Source organism: Somniosus microcephalus, chromosome 28 (assembly GCF_052327205.1).
Source record: "Somniosus microcephalus isolate GS21.2 chromosome 28, FLI_Smic_1.0, whole genome shotgun sequence".
NCBI lineage: Eukaryota > Metazoa > Chordata > Chondrichthyes > Squaliformes > Somniosidae > Somniosus > Somniosus microcephalus.
This window is the reverse complement of record NC_141014.1, coordinates 24,629,379-24,652,366: the sequence shown is the minus strand read 5'-3', so window position 1 is coordinate 24,652,366 and position 22,988 is coordinate 24,629,379. Positions and strand designations below refer to the sequence as shown.

At 48.3% G+C, this 22,988-nt stretch overlaps 1 protein-coding gene and 1 non-coding gene across 2 annotated transcripts in view; both read left to right on the top strand.

Annotated features, from left to right (window-relative positions):
- Nucleotides 1-2,125: 2,125 nt before the first annotated feature.
- trnastop-uca (transfer RNA opal suppressor (anticodon UCA)) lies at nucleotides 2,126-2,212 on the top strand. The gene has a single exon. It is a non-coding gene; the product is annotated as a tRNA-Sec (tRNA).
- Nucleotides 2,213-3,543: 1,331 nt separating this feature from the next.
- The window catches only part of LOC147099451 (interleukin-2 receptor subunit beta-like), a 35,990-nt gene continuing 16,545 nt past the window's right edge, over nucleotides 3,544-22,988 (top strand). The window contains exons 1-5 of the mRNA XM_085969622.1: nucleotides 3,544-3,701; nucleotides 4,732-4,861; nucleotides 13,592-13,779; nucleotides 19,042-19,187; nucleotides 22,425-22,614. Of these exons, the coding sequence (XP_085825748.1) occupies nucleotides 3,623-3,701; nucleotides 4,732-4,861; nucleotides 13,592-13,779; nucleotides 19,042-19,187; nucleotides 22,425-22,614 (733 nt within the window). The 5' untranslated portion in view covers nucleotides 3,544-3,622. The remainder of the gene's footprint in view (nucleotides 3,702-4,731; nucleotides 4,862-13,591; nucleotides 13,780-19,041; nucleotides 19,188-22,424; nucleotides 22,615-22,988) is intronic.

The window sequence follows — 22,988 nt, the reverse complement described above, 5'->3', positions numbered from 1 at the left end:
GGCACTATATCAAGATTGTTCAGTTGAGTCTTTGCAAAAGAAGGTAGGTGGGGAGAAAGTATCGACAATTAGATAAGGAGATCATGGGTTGGCTTTCACTTTCTTTAGTTTTGTAAACAAAGAACAGCAGAGAGAATGTAACCTCTTGCTTTTGCGCTTAGCGAAAATGACAGCAAGTTCTAATCTGAGTTAAATAAACCTGATTGGCAAGTGTTGGCGTTGGTGCTCCAATGGGATGTACCAGGACGTGATAGGACCACATGCCCAGCTCCTTATCTTGGCCGAAATATGGGAATACACCACGTTGGGACTTTTTCACAAAGGGAGGAGAAGGATTATCAGTGGGAGGGTCGTTCTGCTATTGCACACCTAATGGGCATCTCAAAGCGACGTAGGCCGAGGCATGGAACCTGTTCTCGCAACCAGGGAATGATGAGGCTTGAGGAGAACTGCAGAGCATGGAAGAAAAGAAATATCTTAAACTCTTAACGCAAAGAATAACACAATTTGTTTTGTACTTTTCCACCCATCACCTAGCAACAGAGCAAATTGACAAGTCTGTGGGTGTTTTTGCATTTTAGCAAGAATTGACTTTACTCATGTAGTACTGGTCTGTCTACAACAACAACAACTTGCATTTCTATAGTGCCTTTAACGTAGTAAAATGTCCCAAGGCGCTTCACAGGAGCGTTATCAAACAACATTTGACACCGAGCCACATAAGGAGATATTAGGACCACATAAGGATATTTAGGTGACCTAAACCTTGGTCAAAAAGATGGGTTTTAAGGAGCATCATAAAGGAGGAGAGGGAGGCGGAGATGTTTAGGGAGGGAATTCCAGAGCTTAGGGCCAAGGCAGCTGAAGGCACGGCCACCAATAGTGGAGCGATTAAAATCGGGAATGCGGAAGAAGCCAAAATTGGAGAAGTGCAGAGATCTCGGAGGGTTGTGGGGCTGGAGGAGGTTATAGAGGTAGGGAGGGGCGAGGCCACGGAGGGATTTGAAAACAAGGATGAGCTGCTGGGTGTAATGGACATACTGAAAGGTATATCTTTTGGCTTCAGCTGAGGTTACGATGTATTCTGACACAGAGCTGATCAGTCTCTAGTTAAGAACAAGATGAGGCTTATTAGGTTCAGACCAAGTTGTAACGATACCCTGTTTAGTGTTTACTCACCACCCCAAAGCCAAGGTTTAGTTTCCTGTGCTAAATGTTAGATGCTTTGATACAGCGTCACTTTCAAAAGTCAAATGACCAGTCTATTTTCATAAACAGTTCCTGTTTGCCATGGTTTATTCTTTCTTCTGCCAGACACCGTGCCTGTGAATGAGGTGCAAAATAACGGTTGAAAGAATGTGTGTCGATCTTAAGTAAAGTCAGTTTTCATCAGCAACCATTTATGTTTCTACAGCATGTTGCGAATCATACTGTTGAGTGAAGGAAAACATGTTGGTGATAACCAGGAGGGTCAAAGAGGAAAACAGATAAGGAGTTGGGGCTGGAGCTAAACGAATGGTTGAAAAGCAGAGCTTCATGAGGCTTCTGAAAGCAAGGAGGGAGGTGGCAAGATGGAGGAGGGAGGGATGTGACAGGCGCTTGCATTTGGATAGCAGCTTTAACATAGAAGAGCGTTACAAGGCGTTTCACAGAAGGGTGTGGGAAAAAAAGGTCACCCAACCAAAGAAGGAGGTGACCAAAGGCTTGGTCAAAAAGGCGGGTCGCAAGAGTGTTTTTGAAAGAGGAGAAGGTCGTGGGGAGGTGAAGAGGTTCAGGGAGGAACTTCCAGTGCATGGGGGCCTTAGGTGGACGCAGACATGGGGGCCTTAGGTGGACGCAGACATGGGGGCCTTAGGTGGACGCAGACATGGGGGCCTTAGGTGGACGCAGACATGGGGGCCTTAGGTGGACGCAGACATGGGGGCCTTAGGTGGACGCAGACATGGGGGCCTTAGGTGGACGCAGACATGGTCACCAATGGTGGAACGAAGGAAGATGGCAGATTGCGCAATAGGCTGGAGGCAAAGAAATGGATAGTTCAGAGGGGAGGGTTAAAGTGCCAGAGAAGGTTACCGAGGTAGGGAGGGGCAAGGCCATATAGTGAACATTTTAAGTTTGAGGTGTTGCCTGGGTGAGTCTCAGTGGTCTGGGACGCAGGCTTCAAACCTGTAGCTGTCTAACAACAGAGAGGTTCAATTCCACCTTTCAGGCGGAGTGTGAGTGGTGATTAATGGATTTATATGGGGAGGTGGTTGAAATAGTTGAAGGATTCACCAGGATAGATAAAAAGAAACAAAATGAAGGGTCACAGTCTCAGGATACGGGGTAGGACATTTAGGACTGAGATGAGGAGAAATTTCTTCACCCTAGGTAGCTGTGGAGGCCAAGTCACTGAATATATTTAAGAAGATAGATAGATTTCTAGACACAAAAGTCATCAAGGGGTATTTTTTGGACTACTGCTGTTCCAGATCACGAGCCCTATCCATTGCAACAAAGGAGGCTCCTGCCGCAAAGAGAATCCATCTTATTATTTTCTGGTACTCATTTGTTGCCCTGCAGCACTGTATCCTCTGTTCGTTCAATGAACTATTTCACTGTTAAATAACAATTTCTCCATTTGTACCTACCTGCGACACAGTAAGTGTGAATTTCCATTCAGTTTCTCTCTATTTTCCTACCACATTTTAGTCGGGTCGGTACCATTTTGATCTCCCATACTGGCCCAGGTGTGTGTACGTGATACCTCGGGAGGAACATAAGAACATAAGACGTAGGAGCAGGAGTCGGCCATTCGGCCCCTCGAGCCTGCTCCGCCATTCAGTAAGATCATGGCTGATCTGATCTTGGCCTCAACTCCACTTTCCCGCCTGCTCCCCGTACCCCTTGACTCCCCTGCAGCTCAAAGTCTGTCTATCTCCGCCTTGAATATATTCAATGACTCCGCCTCCACGGCTCTCTGGGGAAGAGAATTCCAAAGATTCACGACCCTCAGAGAGAAGAAATTCCTCCTCATCTCAGTTTTAAAAGGGTGCCCCCTTATTCTGAAACTATGCCCCCTAGTTCTAGATTCTCCCACGAGGGGAAACATTCTCCCTGCATCTACCCTGTCGAGCCCCTTCAGAATCTTATATGTTTCAATAAGATCGCCTCTCATTCTTCTAAACTCCAATGAGTATAGACCCAACCTACTCAACCTTTCCTCATATGACAACCCCTTCATCTCAGGAATCAACCTCGTGAACCTTCTCTGAACTGCCTCCAATGCAAGTATATCCTTCCTTAAATAAGGAGACCAAAACTGTACGCAGTACTCCAGGTGTGGTCTCACCAACGCCCTGTACAGTTGTAGCAAGGCTTCCCTACTTTAATACTCCATCCCCCTTGCAATAAGGGCCGGCATTCCATTTGCCTTCCTAATTACTTGCTGTACCTGCATGCTAACTTTTTGTGTTTCATGTACAAGGACCCCCAGGTCCCTCTGTACCGTGGCATTTTGTAGTCTCTCTCCATTTAAATAATAATGTGATGATAATTCTCATAATTCTCGGATTGCACGGGTAAAATAAAAGGAAAGGTAATCAGTTTCGCCCTTGCTTTGTTTTCCCAGCTTTATAAAAAGATGAAAGGATTTAGCCTGCAATTAGGGCTCGTTGCCTTCGCAGCTTCCTTGTTTGTCTCAGGTCACGGATGTGCAAATGGTACGTATGCAAATATTTTCATTTTTATTTATGAATTGTTTGCATGTTTTATAGGTCCATTCCCACTGGGAAATGGATATTTTTAAATGTTGTTCTCAGGCTGTGGGTGACACTATCAAAGCCGCAATTGTATTTAATAATTATTGTTGGTAATAGCGGTCTTTAAGATCATGAAAGGGTTTGATATGGTAGACGTAGAGATGTTTCCGCTTGTGGGGGGGGTGGGGGGAGACCAAAACTAGGGGCCATAAATATAAGATAGTCACTAATAAATCCAATAAGGAATTCAGGAAAAACTTCTTCACCCAGAGCGTGGTGAGAATGTGGAACTCGCTCCCACAGGGAGTAGTTGAGGCAAATAGCACAGATGCCTTTAGAGGGAGGCTAGATAAGCACCTGAGGGAGAAAGGAATAGAAGGTTATGCTGATAGAGTGAGATGAAGTAGGGTGGGAGGAGGCTGGTGTGGAGCATAAACACCGGCACGGACCAGTTGGGCCGAATGGCCTGTTGCTGTGCTGTGAATTCTGTGTAATTCCATGTAATTATTGGCCATCTCTAGTTGCCCTGAAAAGGTGGTGGCGAACCTGTCCCGTGAACCGCTGCAGTCCTTGTGGTCATCCCACTCCCCCCACACCCCACCATCACTGATTACAACCCCGAGACCCGTGATCACCACCCCGCTCCACACCTCCGCCCCACCCCCTGCCCCGCCCCAGGCCAGATGGATTCAGTTCAAGTTCTCAACTTTAGTGTCTTTTCTGCAGATAAGTAATTCCCACCCCTGTTACTCCCGCACAAAGCTACCCCAGAGGGCTGTGGATGCTCGGTCTGGCCGGGCACAGCCCGAACCTCCTTCACTCAACCGCTCGGGGCTCCTCCCAAAGCGCGGTCCCTACGGGAATGAAGGTGCAAGGAGCCGAGGACATTTGCGCGCGGGGTCAGTTCGCTGTGCGGAGGGTGAAATTTCTAGCCGATGAAGTGAAAATGTGGCCCCTTGCATAATTTTTTCCACTTCTGCTTCGAAAACAGAGACCAGAGATTTGCGATGTAACGTGGACTACCTCACGGTGATGACATGCTGCTGGGCACAAAGCATTTCCCAAAATGATCCTCTGTGTGAAGTGCGGGTCGTTGACTTGGGCGATTATGAGTACGATGAGTAGGTGACGTTTTGTTTTGTAAACTAATTACAGCTCACGAGGGCTGATTCGCATGCTCACTAGCGTCTTCACGCAACACACTCTAGACTGTCCAGAGAAGATATTGTGACCATAGCACTGCCTGAAAGGGCGGTGGAAGCAGATTCAATAGTAACTTTCAAAGAGAATTGGATAAATGCTTGAAGAGGAAACATTTACAGGGCTATGGGGGAAAGAGCAGGAGGAGTGGGACTAATTGGAGAGCTCTTTCAAAAAGCCAGCACAGGCACGATGGACCGAATGGCCTCTTTCTGTGCTGTATCATTCTATGATCCTATGCACCTTTTCTCCAGTGACTTCACTTCCTATAGCAGCATGTTAGAGGCGGACCCTACTGTGTTCCTACTAAATATCGAAAAAAGATTTACACAGTGTTTCACCAATTTAAAGATGAGCCTCACCTTGCTGGGGAGAGTTGGACCTGGCTCAGTCACTGAAACACCCAGGTAAAGCTCGCTCTGAAAACCCACCAAAGGGCTTTGGAAAGTCCCAAGCTAGACAAGAGGCAGGGCAGAGGTGGGATCATGGTTTGAGTTCTGATGTTTGATTTTCTGATGACTAAAATTAATTGAAAGCGGTAATAACTAATACGTTCGCATCATCTTTGGACGAGGCTTTCACACAAGACTCCATCCACCTGCTCAGATGATGCAGGTTGATGTTAAAAATCCCTTGAAACTATTCAAAGAAGAGCAGGGTGTTCTCCTGAGGTCCTGGACACCATTCGGCCCTTAAACAATATCACCAAATAAGCAGCTCAAGTGGCCATTCCTGTCATTGTCGGGGGTGTTGTTGGTGAAGAGTGGCTGCCGTGTTTGCCTACATAACAGTCACTGTCCTTCACAAGTGATTCATTGTGTGAAGTCCTGTTAGACCTCTCAATATGAGGTGCTGGTAGGAGATGGTGCAATGAAGCATTCATTTCAAGATGGTGAGGGTACAAGGGACAAGGAAGAACTTGTAGGACCGCCCATTTGGAGTTTAAGAGGAGCAAGAGAGGACAGCTGAGAGCAGCAATGAACATAGTGACAATGACAAAATATAAAGGCCTAGAAATTCAGTAGTGCCCCATTTGGGGCGCCAGCCTCGCCAGGGCGCTAAAAGAAGCGCCCTGTAAGTAGTCGCGGCCGCCCGCCAGAAATTCACTTTGCGCGCCCCAGAGGGAAGCGCAGCGCTACTGGAGGCGCCTGCCCCAGAGGGAAGCGCGGCGCTACTGGAGGTGCCCGCATCCCTCTTGGGGCGCTGCAGCTGAAGATCGCTGCGCAACGTGCCGCAGCGCCACATGCTGCGGCACGGCGCGCTGCAGTACTGCAGGCCTTCCTCCCCTTCTTAAAGGGGAGGGGCCTTGTGCAGCGTGATCGAGGATCGCGAGTGCCGGCAAAAGAGCCCGGCGCCGAGGAGAAGTGCCAGGCTCTAGGAACGCAGTTGGCACTCCGCGGGGGGGGGGGGGTTGCTCAGGAGGCCAGGGACGGCAGCACGGAGAGGTGCTGGCAGGCGGCCAGCAAAAAAAATGGCCGCCCTGCACCTCTCCTTTAATTAGCGCCTCTACCGCCACAGGTAGGCCCCCCTGAACCAGTCGCAAATAGCGTCCGGCGTTAAAGCAGGGGGCGCAACTATATTTCACGATCGGGGCGGTAGCGGGGCGCTGCGCACACTGATGATGTCATCGGTAGCGGCGCAGTGTCCTGCTAAATTTAGCAGGAGGCGTGGCCAGTGGCTTCCGACCCACTTAGCGTCCTCTAACGGGTGGCGCAGCCCACTGAATTTCTAGACCAGAGAGTGTGAAGGAGTGAGAAAGATTGGTGGCCGATGATGAGAGAGGGACAGCCTATCAGAGAACAAGCTTTTTCTTGAATCTTGTATTGATGCAGGTCTCAATACTGAATTGTAGGTAGGTTGGTGCATTGGGAACTGCGATCAAACATATTTCATTTTGTGACCTAAGGTCTTAGAGAGGGTGCAGAAAAGATTTACAAGAATGGTTCCAGGGATGAGGGAGTTCAGATACGTGGATAGACTGGATAAGCTGGGGTTGTTCTCCTTGGAGCAGAGAAGGTTAAGAGGAGATTTGATAGAGATGTTCAAAATCATGAAGGGTCTAGACAGAGTAGATAGAGACAAACTGTTCTCATTGGCGGAAGGGTCGGGAACCAGAGGACACAGATTTAAGGTGATTGGCAGAAGAACCAAAGGCGACGTGAGGAAAAACCTTTTTACGCAGCGCGTGGTTAGGATCTGGAATGCACTGCCTGAGAGGGTGGTGGAGGCAGATTCAATCGTGGCTTTCAAAAGGGAATTGGATAAGTACCTGAAGGAAAAAAATTCACAGGGCTACGGGGAAAGGGCGGGGGAGTGGGACTGGCTGAAGTGCTCTTGCAGAGAGCCGGCACGAGCTCGACGGGCCGAATGGCTGTAACCATTGTATGATTCTAAGGTGCGGGGCAAATTGAAGAGAGGCAGAGAAACAGACTTTCATACATTCATTATTCACTGAATAAACAGATCAGTTGAAATCTCGAGAGGATTACCACGCCCCGCTCAGCCCCAACCTCACGTGAGCTCCAAAAATAAGAAGAAAAATATGTTTTTCAGGACATCGTGTGAAGGTGGTTTTTCTGGTGAATACTTTTATTAAAACAAACCACTGCGGTTGAGGCACATTAACACGTAGAGAAATACCCCAAATGGTATCAACACCACATACACATGTTATGGAGCCCTCACAAGCACCATTGCCTCACGTAGCACACGGACCTGACATACAGACACCTAGATATACATACAGACAAAGGCACAGCTGCACGCACCAAAACAAACTCACTCACAAAACACACTCACGCGGGCAAAACGCGCGGAGAAGAACGGCAAATTCCAGAAAACCGGCAGGTGTTGGAGATGCGCAGCACCTTCAGTCAACCCCCCAGAAGGAAAGAATGAGAAGTTGCTGCGGGCAAAAAAAAGCACGCCTGGCACAATGAGGTGGGATGGGTTAGTCCTTGATCACCAGCCCCCGCCCACCACCGCCCCCCAAGCCTCATCTCCCTCCAAGTTCGCTGAAAGCTCTCCCAGATGCAGGGCACCAGAGGTTGCACTTGCGTCCTCCCCACCACCATCCAGAAGACTGGAGGGTCTGGGGGTTTACATGGGATATACGACACGGAAACAGGCCCAACCAGTCCATGCCGGCGTTTATGCTCCACTCGAGCCTCCTCCTGTCTTTCCTCATCTAACTCTATCAGCATAACCCTCTATTCCCTTCTCCCTCATATACTTGACTAGCCTCCCTTTAAATGCATTTATACTATTCGCTTCAACCACTCCTTGTGGTAGCGAGTTCCACATTCTCACCACTCTCTGGGTAAAGAGGTTTCTTCTGAATTCCCTATTTGATTTCTTGGTGACTATCTTATATTGATGGCCTCTAGTTTTGCTCTTCCCCACAAGTGGAAACACTTTCTCTGTATCCACTCTATCAAAATTTGTCACAATTTTAAAGGCTTCAATTAGGTCACCCCTCAGCCTTCTACTTTTTCAAGAGAAAAGAGGCCCAGCCTGTTCATCCGTTCCTGATAGGCATACCCTCGCATTTCTGGTTAGAGTGGGGAGACCTAAAAAGAAGTCAGTGCAATTTTGTTTTTCATCATGCAGTAATCTGCAGACCTTCTAACTGCTGGTTTTCGGATGGCGACCAGAAGGCCCCCAAAGCCAACGGGCATTGCCAGTGCTGAAGGTCTCTCCAGTGTAGCGGGAGCTGTATTTCTGCCCCCCCCCCCCTCCGTTTCCAGGTGCAAGGCTCTACCACTGGTCAAGTCTGCCCCCAGGGGTTGGGGGCATAATAATGATCTGAAAAACAGGGGAGTTGCAGGTCGCTGCAGGTGGGCACAGGGTGGGTGCACTCCGCCCGATTAAAACTGACAGAAGATTGGCATTAAAGGGGGAAGAGGAGGATGAACACCAATTTGGTGGGGGGGTTGGCGGGGCGGGGGGGTGGTTATGAGGGCAGGAAAATCGGCCACCATGCACATTGCACATACAATCGTATTGACGCGTAGATCTTTGCAATGGGCCTGAGAACTGTCCTGGGAAGTCATATTCACTGGATATTTAAGACTATTGTTGACCTTGTTAATGTACTGAGCATCTCAGCGGTCTTATATCATGATGCAAAGTTCGCAGTTATAGCATAAGCAATCTCAAAATTAGAGTTGGACCATTCAGGGGTGATGTCAGGAAGCACTTCTTCACACAAAGTGGAGTGGAAATCTGGAACTCGCTCCCCCAAAAAGCTGTTGCGGCTGGTGGGGGGCGGGGGTGGGGGTCAATTGAAAATTGAAAACTGGGATGGATAGATTTTTGTTAGAACATAACAAAAGAACATAAGACGTAGGAGCAGGAGCAAGTCATTCGACCCCTCGAGCCTGCTCCGCCATTCAATAATATCATGGCTGATCTGATCTTGGCCTCAACTCCACTTCCCTGCCCGCTCCCCATAACCTGTGACTCCCTTATCGTTCAAAAATCTGTCTATCTCCACCTTAAATATATTCAATGACCCAGCCTCCACAGCTCTCTGGGGTAGAGAATTCCAAAGATTCACGACCCTCTGAGAAGAAATTCCTCCTCATTTCTGTTTTAAAAGGGTGCCCCCTTATTCTGAAATTATGCCCCCTAGTTCGAGATTCCCCCACGAGGGGAAACATCCCCTCTGCATCTACCCTGTCAAGCCCCTTCAGAATCTTATATGTTTCAATAAGATCACCTCTCATTCTTCTAAACTCCAATGAGTATAGGCCCAACCTGCTCAACCTTTCTTCAAAAGTCAACCCCTTCATCTCTGGAATCAACCTCATGAACCGTCTCTGAACTGCTTCCAATGCAAGTATATCCTTCCTTAAATAAGGAGACCAAAACTGTATGCAGTTAAGGGTATTAAGGGTTACGGAACCATGGCGGGCAGATGGAGTTAAGATACAGATCAGCCATGATCTAATTGAATGGCGGAACAGGCTTGAGGGGCTGAATGGCCTCCTCCTCTTCCCATGTTCCTTAATTTTTAGGCAAGTTGGCCAACTGCAGGTGCATGTTACAAAGTACAATCATGCCATTGTGTTCTGCTTCTTGGCCTGACCCTGCCCTGAACTTGACAGCAATTAAGAATGGTGGCAAATCATTGACCATTCATGAAGTGCTCCAAAGCTCATAGTGCCGGCACGTATGACCCACTAATGTATGAAACAGTGTTGGCTGCAGCTCAGTGGGTAGCATGCTTGCCTCTGAGTCAGAAGGTCGTGGGTTCAAGTCCCACTCCAGAGATTTGAGCACAAAAATCTAGGCTGACACTCCCAGTGCAGTGCTGAGGGAGTGCTGCATTGTCGGATGTGCCGTCTTTCGGATGAGGCATTAAACCCAGGCCCTGTCTGCCCTCTCAGGTGGACGCAAAAGATCCCATTGGCACTATTTCGAAGGAGAGCAGGGGAGTTATCCCCTGGTGTCCTGGCCGATATTTATTCCTCAATCAACATCACCAAAAAACAGATTATTGGGTCATTATCACATTGCTGTTTGTGGGAGCTTGCTGTGTGCAAATTGGCTGCCGCATTTCCTACATTACAACAGTGACTACACTTCAAAAAGTACGCCATTGGCTGTAATGTGTTTTGGGACATCCGGCGGTGGTGAAAGGCGCTATAGAAATGCAAGGCTTTTTTGCTGTATTTTTGTTTCGAGAGGCATCCTATAGAATCTCCTCACTGCGTAAATATGGGGGACGCACACCTAGGGGGCCTCGCTTCTGAGACACGAAATCCAGATGAAGGCTAATAGTGCCTCAGGGTGCTAAACCTTTATGCAACCTCAAGGCGTGACCTTCAGATTATAAATGAATTTAAAGCCTCTTTAACGTATTTACTGGCTCAAATAAGTGAAGCCACTTCCTGTCTTGCCAAACAACAACATGTTCTAAAGCGCCATGTCGTCAAACCTCCACAACACTAGCTTGGCTAAAGGCCAAATATCTTTGTTTACACATTGTGTTGCTCCTGGTAAGCGAGCTTGATATGTTAGCACAGCTAAAGGTGGTAGCCATGGCAAACTGATTAAAATCGGCACAAGATTTTCATCAAAACAACAACAACTTGCATTTCTAGAGCGCCTTTAATGTAGTAAAGCATCTCAAGGTGGTTCACAGGCGTGTTTTCAAACAAAATTTGACACTGAACTACCTTGTGAGCTATCTGGACACTTGGTCAAAGAGGTAGGGCTTCAGGAGTGTCTTAAAGGAGGAGAGAGAGAGATAGAGAGGCGGAGAGGTTTAGGGAGTGAATGCCAGAGCTTAGGGACTAGACAGCTGAAAGAAAGGCCACCAATGGTGAAGCGATGAAAATCGGGGATGCTCAAGAGGGCAGAATTGGAGGAGCGCAGAGATCTCGGGGGTTGTGGGGCTGGAGGAGGTTACAGAGATAGGGAGGGGGGCGAGGCCGTGGAGGGATTTGAAAACAAGGATGGGAATTTTAAAATCGAGGCGTTGCCGGACCGGAAGCCAGTGTAGGTCAGCGAGCAGAGGGGTGAGGGGTGAACGGGACTTGGTGCGAGTTAGGATAGGGGCAGCCGAGTTTTAGGTGAGCTCAAGATTATGTACGGAACAAGTTGGCAGGCCGGCCAGGAGAGCATTGGAATGGTCGAGTCTGGAGGTAACAAAGGTATGGATGAGGGTTTCAGCAGCAGATGAGCTGGGGCGAAAAGGGGAAGAGGATGGTTAAACAACCAGGGTAAAGTTAATACATAGACTTCCCCTAATGGCTCAGCAGGCAAATGCACCAGCTGGTGTTGCTTTGAGGCAATACAGAACAGGAAAACCTCCCCACACATGCACGTTTTGACAGCCACCGCTGATTTCGGGTGGACGCACGACTTGGCACCCACTTGAACGTGCGTGGTTGCCCACTGCTGTGGGCCACAGGCTTGACCTGGTCATCCTTTTTTTGGGGGGGCTGATTTAAAGGGCGTTCTGATGAACTTGGCCGCAACACAGCGAGATGAATTCACGTCACACCTGGAGCAGAGGTGGCGGTGCAGGGCAATCGGGCGTGCGGGATAATCTGACTGTCGTGCCCCTGACCGTTTCGGGCTGCTGCTGCTTGTGTCACGCGTCAGTATTGTCTAATCCATGCGTGCCTTTAGACGACAGCCGCCCACCACAGGCACGCATCGCATTTTTTCAGGCCCGAAGATCGATGGGAAACCTGGAAAGAGGGTTAGTTGTGAGGCCGACTTAGAATCATAGAATATTACAGCAGTGAAGGAGGCCATTCGGCCCATCGTGCCTCTTTGAAAGTGCTATCCCGTTAGTCCCACAACCCTGCTCTATCCCCATTGCCCTGCAATTTATTCCCCTTCAAGCATTTATCCAATTCCCTTTTGAAAGTCACGATTGAATCTGCTTCCACCGCCCTTTCAGGCAGCGCATTCCAGATCACAACAACTCGCTGCGCAAAAATTAATTCTCCTCATCTCCCCGGTTCTTTTACCAAATATTTTAACTCTGTGTCCTTTGGTTATCAACCCTTCAGCCACTGGAAGCAGTTTCTTCATATTTACTCTATCAAAACCCCTCATGATTTTGAACACCTCTGTTAAATCTCCTCTTAACCTTCTTTGCTCAAAGGAGAACAATCCCAGCTTCTCCAGCCCCTCCACATAACTGAAGTCCATTCTTCTGGGTGCCCCTTGTGTTTGGTCATGAACTCCTGCAGGATAATGAGGCAGGAGGCGTCATTAGGTCCATCCGTCCTCATTAGCATAGCTGCCCATGTTAGCACCCACCTCTCGCACAACCCCCTATAGGGGAAAACCGCACGATCTCACGCAAGCAGCTTTTGCGCTTTTACTCCCATGAGTGCAAACAGGGCCCAGGCCTAGCATTCTGGGCCTCTGGTTCTTTTATCTTCTAGCCAATTCCTGGAAGCTGGCACACGTGGGGTGTTACACAGTGGAAATCAGCCCCCAGAGTGTCTTCTCTGCCACTCTGCATTACAGGAATGAACTGCTGCCATTACCAATCCTGCAGTGTAACGCTCTTTCATAGTACTCACAGCGCAGAAACAGGCCATTCGGCCCAACAGGCCCATGCTGGTGTGTATGTTCCACACGAGTCTCCTCCCACCCCTCGTCATCTAACCCAATCAATATATCCATCTATTCCTTCCTTCCTCATATGCTTATCTAGCTTCCCCTGAAATGCATCTAGTCTATTCGCCTCCACTACTCCCTGTGGTAGCGAGTTCCACATTCTAGCCACTCTCTGGGTAAAGAAGTTTCTCCTGAATTCCCCATTGGATTTATCAGTGACTATCTTATATTTATGGCCCAGTTCTGGTCTCCTCCACAAGTGGAAACATCTTCTCTACATCTACCCTATCAAACCCTTTCATAATCTTAAAAACCTCTATCAGGTCACCTTCCAGAGAAAAGAGCCCCAGCCTGCACAATCTTTCTTGCTAGGTATAACCTCTCAGTTCTGGTATTGTCCTGCAACACTGGGCCCAGAATAATGTTCCGCTGTTCCTGCCCTCACTCCACCAAGGCGGCCTTGGGTAAATGTACGGATACAACATTCAAAAGATATGAGCCAATTCAGTAGGGTACTTTCAGTTTCTTGCTCTCACCTTCTTTCCCCAATTTGTCTCTTAAAGGCCTGTAATCGAAAAAACGTGCAGCCCAAAAAGTGAACCGGGGTCATCAAAGGCATCAGGCAGAAGCTGCAACATTAGCTTTGATGTATTTGTTGCTGCACAGAACTTTACTGTCACACTGTTGTGCCCAAGGGACGGGTCTCAGACTGAAGTTGCGTGGATTCCCAATTTTCAACCATTGCATAACAGTAAGTGAAGTTAAACATTTCAGTTCTAACAATTCTTCCTCCTCTTGCTAGACGCACCTAGTAGACTCTATACTGTACGTTGCTTGCCTACCTATTGATCTATATAATTAAAAGGTGTGTATCTGATGCACATCCACTGGCAGCGTCAGCCGGGGCTCAGTGGGCTGCACTCTCGTCAGAAGGTCGTGGGTTCGAGTCCCACTCCATGAAACTTGAGCACATAATCTAGGCTGACACTCCAGTGCTGTACTAAGAGAGTGCTGCACTGTCAGAGGTGCTGTCTTTCAGATGAGATGTTAAACTGAGGCCCCGTCTGCTCTCTCAGGTGGATCTAAAAGATCCCACGGCACCATTTCGATGATAGAACAGGGGAGTTATTCCTGGTGTCCTGGCCAATATTTATCACTCAACCAACATCACTAAAAAACAGTCTTTTACAGGGCGGCATCTGATTTGGCCTTAGTGCATGAATCATGTTATTGTGTCTCAAGTTCCACATTCACTAAAAAACAACCACTTGATTCACCATCTGATAAAAAATTCTCATTCGCAAAATAAAAATCTCTGAAATCTTCCTTTGAGTGCTCTGTTGATTCCCCAACTATGGGCTATTTTTTTAATTCATTTATGAGGTGTGGGTGTCGCTGGCAAGGCCAGCATTTATTGCCCATCCCAAATGGCCCTTGAGAAGGTGGTGGTGAGCCACCTTCTTGAACCGCTGCAGTCCATGTGGTGAAGGTACTCCCATAGTGCTGTTAGGGAGCGAGTTCCAGGATTTTTTACCCAGCAACGATGAAGGATCGTCCGATATACTTCTAAGTCAGGATGGTGTGTGACTTGGAGGGGAACTTGGAGGTGGCGGTGTTCCCATGCGCCTGCTGCCCTTGTCCTTCTAGGTGGAAGAGGTCGCGTGTTTGGGATGGTACACTCTGCAGCCACGGTGCGCCAGTGGTGGAGGGAGTGAATGTTTAAGGTGGTGGATGGGGTGCCAATCAAATGGGCTGCTTTGTCCTGGATGATGTTGAGCTTCTTGAGTGTTATTGGAGCTGCACTCATCCAGGCAAGTGGAGAGTATTCCATCACACTCCTTACTTATTCGCCCATGAAAATTAATAATTTTAAAAACATCTATAAAATTCAACAAATCTGAAAAAAATCACAAATGTGAGCTGGAAACATTCCCATCCCGGCTTCCAATGCCTAAAACAACTCTTCCTCTCACATGGGTCTCTCCACTCAAGCTCCTTAAGCCTCTTTACTATGCTGTACCTGGATGCCCTCTGAGCATCATAGAAATTATAGCACAGAAGCCACTCCAGAGGGCGCAAGAAAGATTTACAAGGATGATACCAGAAATGCGAGGTTAGACCTATCAGGAAAGGATGAACAGGCTGGATCTCTTTTCTCTTGAGGGGTGACCTAATAGAGGTCTTTTATATTTATGAAAGGTTTTGACAGAGTAGACATGGAGAGGGAATGTTTCCACTTGTGGGGAAGAGCATAACTAGAGGCCATCAATATAAGATAGTCACCAAGAAATCCAATAGGGAATTCAGAAGAAACTTCTTTACCCAGAGAGTGGTGAGAATGTGGAACTCGCTACCACAGGGAGTGGTTGAAGCGAATAGTATAGATGCATTTAAGGGGAGGCTAGATAAGCATATGAGGGAGAAGGGAATAGAGGGTTACGCTGATAGAGTTAGATGAGGAAAGACAGGAGGAGGCTCGAGTGGAGCATAAATGCCGGCACGGACTGGTTGGGCCGAATGGCCTGTTTCTGTGCTCTATATTCTATGTAAGGGGGCCATTTGGCCCGTCGAGTTTCTGCCGGCACTGTGGTCTTCAACAGGACCTAACTACAGTAATCCCATCTCCCTTCGCTTTCCTCGTACTCTCTTATAAGTTACCTTTTCGAATATGTAACCAATTTCCTTCCAAATAAAGTTCTAGATCTTTGCCTCTTGTACTAACTCACTGAGCAAAAAAAAACCCCATTGAACTTAACCCATCGTTCCTCTGCTGATAATCCCCTCTAGACCCAGTTCACCAACTGGTGGAAACGATCTGTCACTGTTTACCGCCTCAAAACCTTTCATAATTTTGAAAGCCTCATAAGAACCTCTTAACCTTTCCTTTCTGGCGGAGAAAAAAGCCCCACATTTTCAGAATGGCGTGCAATGTTCTAACTGTGGCTCAACCACCATCTGGTACAAATTCAACATCACTTCCTTACTTTTATATTCAATATAACTGTGTAAAATAAAAAAAACCATTTGACTTTTTACGGCCTTTTCTATCTGTAGTCCCACTTTTAAAGATCGCTATAGATGTATCCCTAGATCTCTCTCTGTTCCTCCGCTCTGTTAATCTTACTATTTAGGGTCTACTTTCTTTCGATGGGGGGGGTAAATGTCCCCAGGGCTCCACCTGCTCCGCCATCAAAATTTCGCTAGGTGTGGCATAAACTCTGTTTATGTGTAAACATCCCATGAAGTTACATAGGAACATAAAAGCAGGATAGGCCATTCAGCCCTTTGAGCCTGTTCCACTCAATGAGATCATGGGCTGAACCCTATCCGAACTCCATCCATCCACCTTGGCTCCATCTCCCTTAGTCCCCCTCGGCTAGCAAAAACCTATCCATCTCAGATTTAAGATTACAGGAAACTTTCGATTTACCGGCACCTAAATAACCGGAAATCTCGGTTAACCGGCAAAATTCAGGGAGTAGGTTCAGGTAAGTTTTATTACTTATCTTCCTCCATTTGTTGCTGTGCAAGGGTGTGGCTGCAGCTGTTGCTAAGCTACAGAGACGCTTGCAACTTGTGGCCATTGTTCTGAAGCTGTTGCTAAGCAACAGGGTTTGTTGCTTTATACGGAGCTCTCAGCTCTCCGTATCTTTTACTATAGCGTTCGGTTATCCGGAATTTTTGATGAACCGGCACCACGTCGGTCCCGTCCGTGCCGGATAAAAAAAAGTTTCCTGTATTAATTGAGCTGGCACCTACTGCTTTTTGCAGGAGAGTTCCACACTTCTACCACCCTTTGCATGAAGAAGTCTTTCCTGAATGGCCTGCTGCTGATTTTAAGGTTGTGCCCCCTTGTCCTCGACTCCCCCACCAATGGAAAAAGTTTCTCTCTATCTACCCTATCCATTCCTTTCAAAATCCTAAAAAACCTCAATCAAATTACCCCTTAACCTTCTATATTCCAGGATGGTGAAGTGGGTGAAGCTTCAAGGAAATTCCCCGCCCCCCCCACCCCACTATATATTTTTCATTTACCATTTCATTTCTCACTGCATTGAACTGCATCTGCCACCTCTCTGCCTACGTCTGACAGCATTGTTCCTCGCAATTTGCCATGCCCCCTAATTTGGTGGCAAACATTAATACCATTCCTCTTGCGCCTATGTCCAAATCATTTATATAAATGGAAAACAAAAGAGATCCCAACACAGATCCCCGAGGCACATCATTACCAACATTAAATTCCCCCCAACTCTTTGCTCTCTGTCTGCTAACTGACAGACTGTCTAAGCTGTGGCTCAGTGGGTCGCACTCTCACCTCTGAGTCAGGAGGTTGTGGGTTCAGTGTCCCCTCTAGAGGCATTGAGCACATGATCCAGGCTGACACTCTGGTGCAGTACTGAGGGAGTGCAGCACTTTCAGATCTAGATCAGATCAGATGTTAAACCAAGTCCCCATCTGCCCTCTCAGGTCGACCTAATAAATCCCACAGCAGTGTTTTGATGAAGAACAGGGGAGTTCTCCCCAGTGTTCTGACCAATAATTATCCATCAACCAACATCACATAGAAACATAGAAAAATAGGAGCAGGAGTCGGCCATTCGAGCCTGTTCCGCCATTTAATATTATCATGGCTGATCCGCTCTCTCAATACCATATTCCCATGCTCTCCCCATATCCCTTGACGCCTTTTGTGTCTAGAAATCTATCTATCTCCTTCTTAAATATATTCAGTGACTTGGCCTCCACAGTCTTCTGTGGTAGAGAATTCCACAGGTTCACCACCCTCTGAGTGAAGAAATTTCTCTTCATCTCAGTCCTAAATGTCCTAGCCCGTATCCTGAGACTGTGACCCCTCGTTCTAGAGCCCCCCCAGCCAGGGGAAACATCCTCCCTGCACCCAGTCTGTCTAGCCCTGTCAGAATTTTATACGTTTCAATGAGATCCCCTCTCATTCTTCTAAACTCTAGTGAATACAGGCCTAGTTGACCCAATCTCTCCTTATACGACAGTCCAGCCATCCCAGAAATCAGTCTGGTGAACCTTCGCTGCACTCCTCTATGGCAAGTATATCCTTTCTTAGGTAAGGAAACCAAAACTGCACACAGTGCTCCAGGTGTGGTCTCACCAAGGCCCTGTATAACTGTAGTAAGACATCCTTGCTCCTGTACTCAAATCCTCTTGCAATGAAGGCCAACATACCATTTGCCTTCCTAACTGCTTGCTGCACCTGCATGTTTGCTTTCACTAAAAAACAGATTATTGCATTGCTGCTTGTGGGGCCTTGCTGTGCGCAAATTAGCTGCTACATTTCCTTAGGGCAGAGAAGGTGGAGGGGAGATTTAACAAAGGTAACCTCTGTATCACACTCAACAGTTGTACCAGCTAAATGTTCCCTGGTCTCTACCCCGAGAGCTCTGAGTCCTCTTCTCCGAATGCGCCAGCATACAGAGCCGAGACCCAATTCTGACAGTTCCTAATTGCCTTGAGGCCCCAGAAGTCACCTGCTCCCAAACACCCCCCACCACACCACCCCCCACCCCCGGTTTTCCAAGCCCCTTAGTTCTCCCAAAGTGTTTCCAGGCTATCACCACATCATCTCAGCTCATGCACAAGAAGATAGGCATGCGCTGCCATCACTAGCATGAGCGTTGCCTTCAAGAGAAGATGGGAGAACATTTGAGGGGAGAAAAATAAAGAGTTGGTCATTTAAAAAGAAAAATGCCTTAACCTCCAACTTCTAAGAGCTCCACAAGTGAACTTACCACCCATTCTTTCAGCCTTTCTGATTGAATTTGTCAGCTTTATCCCAAATTGTGGGTTCAATTTTGTGCAGTGGACTTTGAACTAGACTGAGATTGTCAAAACTAGTTCTTGTAGGGTCCTCAGCATCAACAAGAAGGAGCATCTGCTACACCAGTCTGCTCTATATTCTCGCGGTGAAAGCATGTTACAACAAGCGGTCTCCTCCAGTTTAAAGTACGATTCTGATGTTTCTTCTTCTTTCTTGTAGTTAAGCTCACACCACCATACAACTTGAGTGTACTCAATAGTTCCAGCATCAAGACCGATTTTTCCTGGCTGACACATCATGAGTTACTTCTTGATGATAAACTGGAATTCGAAATGGGATACATACCTGAGGATGAACAGTGGAGAGTACGTTAGATTCATATTTTACATATCTTCTTTCTATTTGTAATTTTATATATACCGGGCTGAAAATTCAGTAGGATTAGCGCCCATTTTGCGGCGCTAGAGGGCCTAGCGCCGCAATGATAGCCGTTTCTGAAATTCACTTCGGCGCTGCCATCGGCGTTAGCCGGTTGCGCTGCGCCGGCACCGATGACGTCATCGGTGTGCGCAGCGTCCCGGTTGCCGTGGCAACGCGCCCGAACGCCGAAATTCAGTTGCGGCCGCCTCGCCCGTGGCAGCCGCAACTAAGACTCTGGCAACCGAGTCTTACACAAGTTAGCGCCGGCGCATTAAGGTCGCGCGGCGGCCGGCCGCTTTCCCGCCGGCCGCCTGCCCGCACCTCCCTCCCCGGACTCCTCCACCCCCCCCCCCCCCCCCGCGGAACAGATGCGTCTGGCCTGCAAGCCCGGCACTTGTCCGAGGTGCCGGGCTCATTTTTGAAAAAATCAAACGGCCAGCGATCGGGTGAAGGCAGCGCCTCCTTAACGGGAGGAGGAGGCCTGCACTTCCCCAGCCTGCCGCACCGCATCGGGTGCCGCAGCGCCGGATTAGCGCCGCAATGCGGCACTCAGCGCCCATTGGGAGGCACTCACGCCCGCCAGTAGCGCCGGCAGCCGTCTGGGCGCGGCGCTACTGAATTTCTGGCGCGCGCAAGGGAATTAGCGCCGGCGCTAAATTTCCGGCGCTAAAGCCCTGGCGCGGCGTCAGCTCAATTTCTAGGCCACCGTATTTGAATGTACATTAGAGTCATAGAGAAACATAGAAGCAGGAGTAGGCCATTCGGCCCTTCGAGCCTGCTCCGCCATTCAGTATGATCATGGCTGATCCTCTATCTCAATACCATATTCCCGCTCTCTCCCCATACCCCTTGATGCCTTTTGCGTCTAGAAATCTATCTATCTCCTTCTTAAATATATTCAGTGACTTGGCCTCCACAGCCTTCTGTGGTAGAGAATTCCACAGGTTCACCACCCTCCGAGTGAAGAAATTTCTCCTCATCTCAGTCCTAAATGTCCCACCCCGTATCCTGTGACTGTGACCCCTCGTTCTAGAGCCCCCCAGCCAGGGGAAACACCCTCCCTGCATCCAGTCTTTCTAGCCCTGTCAGAATTTTATACGTTTCAATGAGATCCCCTCTCATTCTTCTAAACTCTAGTGAATACACACCTAGTTGACCCAATCTCTCCTCATACGACAGTCCTGCCATCCCAGAAGTCAGTCTGGTGAACCTTCGCTGCACTCCCTCTATGGCAAGTATATCCTTTCTTAGGTAAGGAGACCAAAACTACACACAGTACTACAGGTATGGTCTCATCAAGGCCCTGTATAACTGTAGAGTCTTATTGCTGTTATAAGTTACATCAATGTGTTTATGGAATTCAGTGACTTACAACGCTGATTAGGTTACTGAAAAAAAGGATAAGAGATTGAATGGGTTGGGTGGAGTTTGCGATGCACATGGCTTGTGAAGAGAGCAGGCTTGATTAACTGAATGGCCTTTTCTTCATTCATGTACATAGGAATATACGAATACATAAAATTGGTGGGCAGGAAAAGACCAGCTGGTCCATCATGCCTGCCACCACCCCCCCACCCCACCCCACCCCACCCCCACCATGATGGCCGGATCATCATGCCTAAACACTTCTTACCTCCCCCACCCCCCAACTCTACGCCCCCCTCCACCTGCCATGTCATCTTCTTGGAGAGACAAAACATCAGAGAGAGAAAATAGGGCCAATAAGGGGCAAAAAACTACACTGGAAAATTCCTCACCAATCCCCTCAAGCGATTGAAACCAGTCCAGGAGATCACACAGACCAAGTGTTGTCTAGGGGGTGATTTTGCCAATGGGGGCGCGTTGGAGGCGGGACTGCTGCTTGTCGGGTCGATGTCCAGCCTCCATCGACTTGTGGCCAACCCACGCTATTTTCCCTTGATTGATCTTGTTAAGACCGCCCAGCGGGCTTAGCAGGCCAATTAAGGGGAAGCCGGTGACAGAGAACGTCAGCGTGTGATGTTTCATCTGTCAAATTGTCGTCGTTTCACGGCTTTGAGAAGCTGTCAGACACTGACATTCTCTGTTGTTTGGTGAGTTCTTGTACTCAAGGCTCACCAAACCTATTTTCTGTGCAGAAATCAGATGGCTGTTGCATCGGATAATGCAGCAGCCAGTCTGTCATCTCTGCCACTGAGATGCCGGAGCCTCCGGATCCCCAACGATTGAAGCCTGCAGGAAGAAACAAAGGTAAGTAAACTTTTTCTAACACTTTTCACTCACCTCACATTCTTACCGCTCCACACTTGCACCCATCACTCACCTCCACAGCGCACTTTTCGACCCTTCTGACCCCCGCAGACCCACTGCTCGCCTCGCTGACCCTGGCAGGGTTTCCTGACGTCGGGAAGCCCGCACCTCTGTTGGAAAAATGGGGATAATCCTCTTAACTGCCTGTTAACTACCTGTTAACAGGCAGTTAAGGGGCTGTAATCCCCTTCCCGCCTCCAGGAGACGGGATCCGGCGCGGGTCGGGTACCCGCCTCCTGGGAAGATGGCACGGAGGCGGGTTGGGGGCGGAATGGGCACCCGCCCCCAGTCCCGGCAGACCCGCCTCCAAACCCGCTTCCCCAGGGCTGGCAAAATCACCCCCACTTACCTTCTGTTATAAATCTCATCATTCATCAAGAAACTACTCATGAAATAACGCTGGACGGCCAGCTGGTGGTGCCGTCCAAGGAGTATAAATACTCGGGCGTGGGCCCAGCTTTCCAGGGGCATTTTGTAAGACAAGGAACTAGTGAAGTACAACTAGACCTCCATGTCTTGATACAAGTTGATTAAAGCCTTGCTTTATGCTCAAACCAGGTGCGTAGTGAGTTTTATTATGTCACCTTCTATATGATGCGATCTCTGTCTCAGTCAGGAACCGGTCCAACTCCCTCTTGAAGGCGATAGTCAGTACTTACAACTTATTGTAAAATTAAGTCATGTGGGCTTGTTATTTTTTTAGGCTTCAATGACAGATATTTTCAGATCTCTCTGAAGTTGGATGGAGGTAGCGAACATTTCCATATCCTCTCAGTATCCTTTAGCAATAGGAATCAGCGCATGGTTCAGCACCACACCCAGCTTACCAACTAAACATCTGGGGAGCTGCAGTCAATGGAGTTTTAGTAACCTGTCATACTTCCTAATTCTAGAAAGCCAAGCGACTTCGGATCCAGCATTCTGAAAGAAGAGTATCAATCGAGTCATCGAACTTAAAGTCCGACCAATTCTATATGGCACGAATCCGCACGAAGATAATTGAGGACGTTGGTTACATAAGCACTTGGAGCAAGTGGAGTCATGCGGCGAAATGGAAAACAGAAGCACCCACAGCCTCTACTGGTAAAGAGAGACATTGGTGCTGTAACACAGCAACGCCAAAGTAGGATGTGTGCTGCTGCAAAACATCGGGCCAAAACTTGCTGGAAAATTAACAGCGAGTTCTCGACCCACGCCATTATTAACGCGCAACTCAGCCGGCGAGTTCGGGCGTAGACGAGATGCGCCGTGAGCCAGAACTTGCTGGTCGACTTACGCCGCCCCGCCCTTAGCTTCGCACAGACGGCATCTCGCCCCCAGCCTCCCCGTTGCTTTTAAGAATTTGCTGGGTTTGCACACTAAACTCGAATGAAACTCGCCGCAGAAAGTTAGGACTGGTACTTAACAGCGTAAGGACCCTCTCAACGAGGTGATAATTGTTAATGCAATGTTGAACA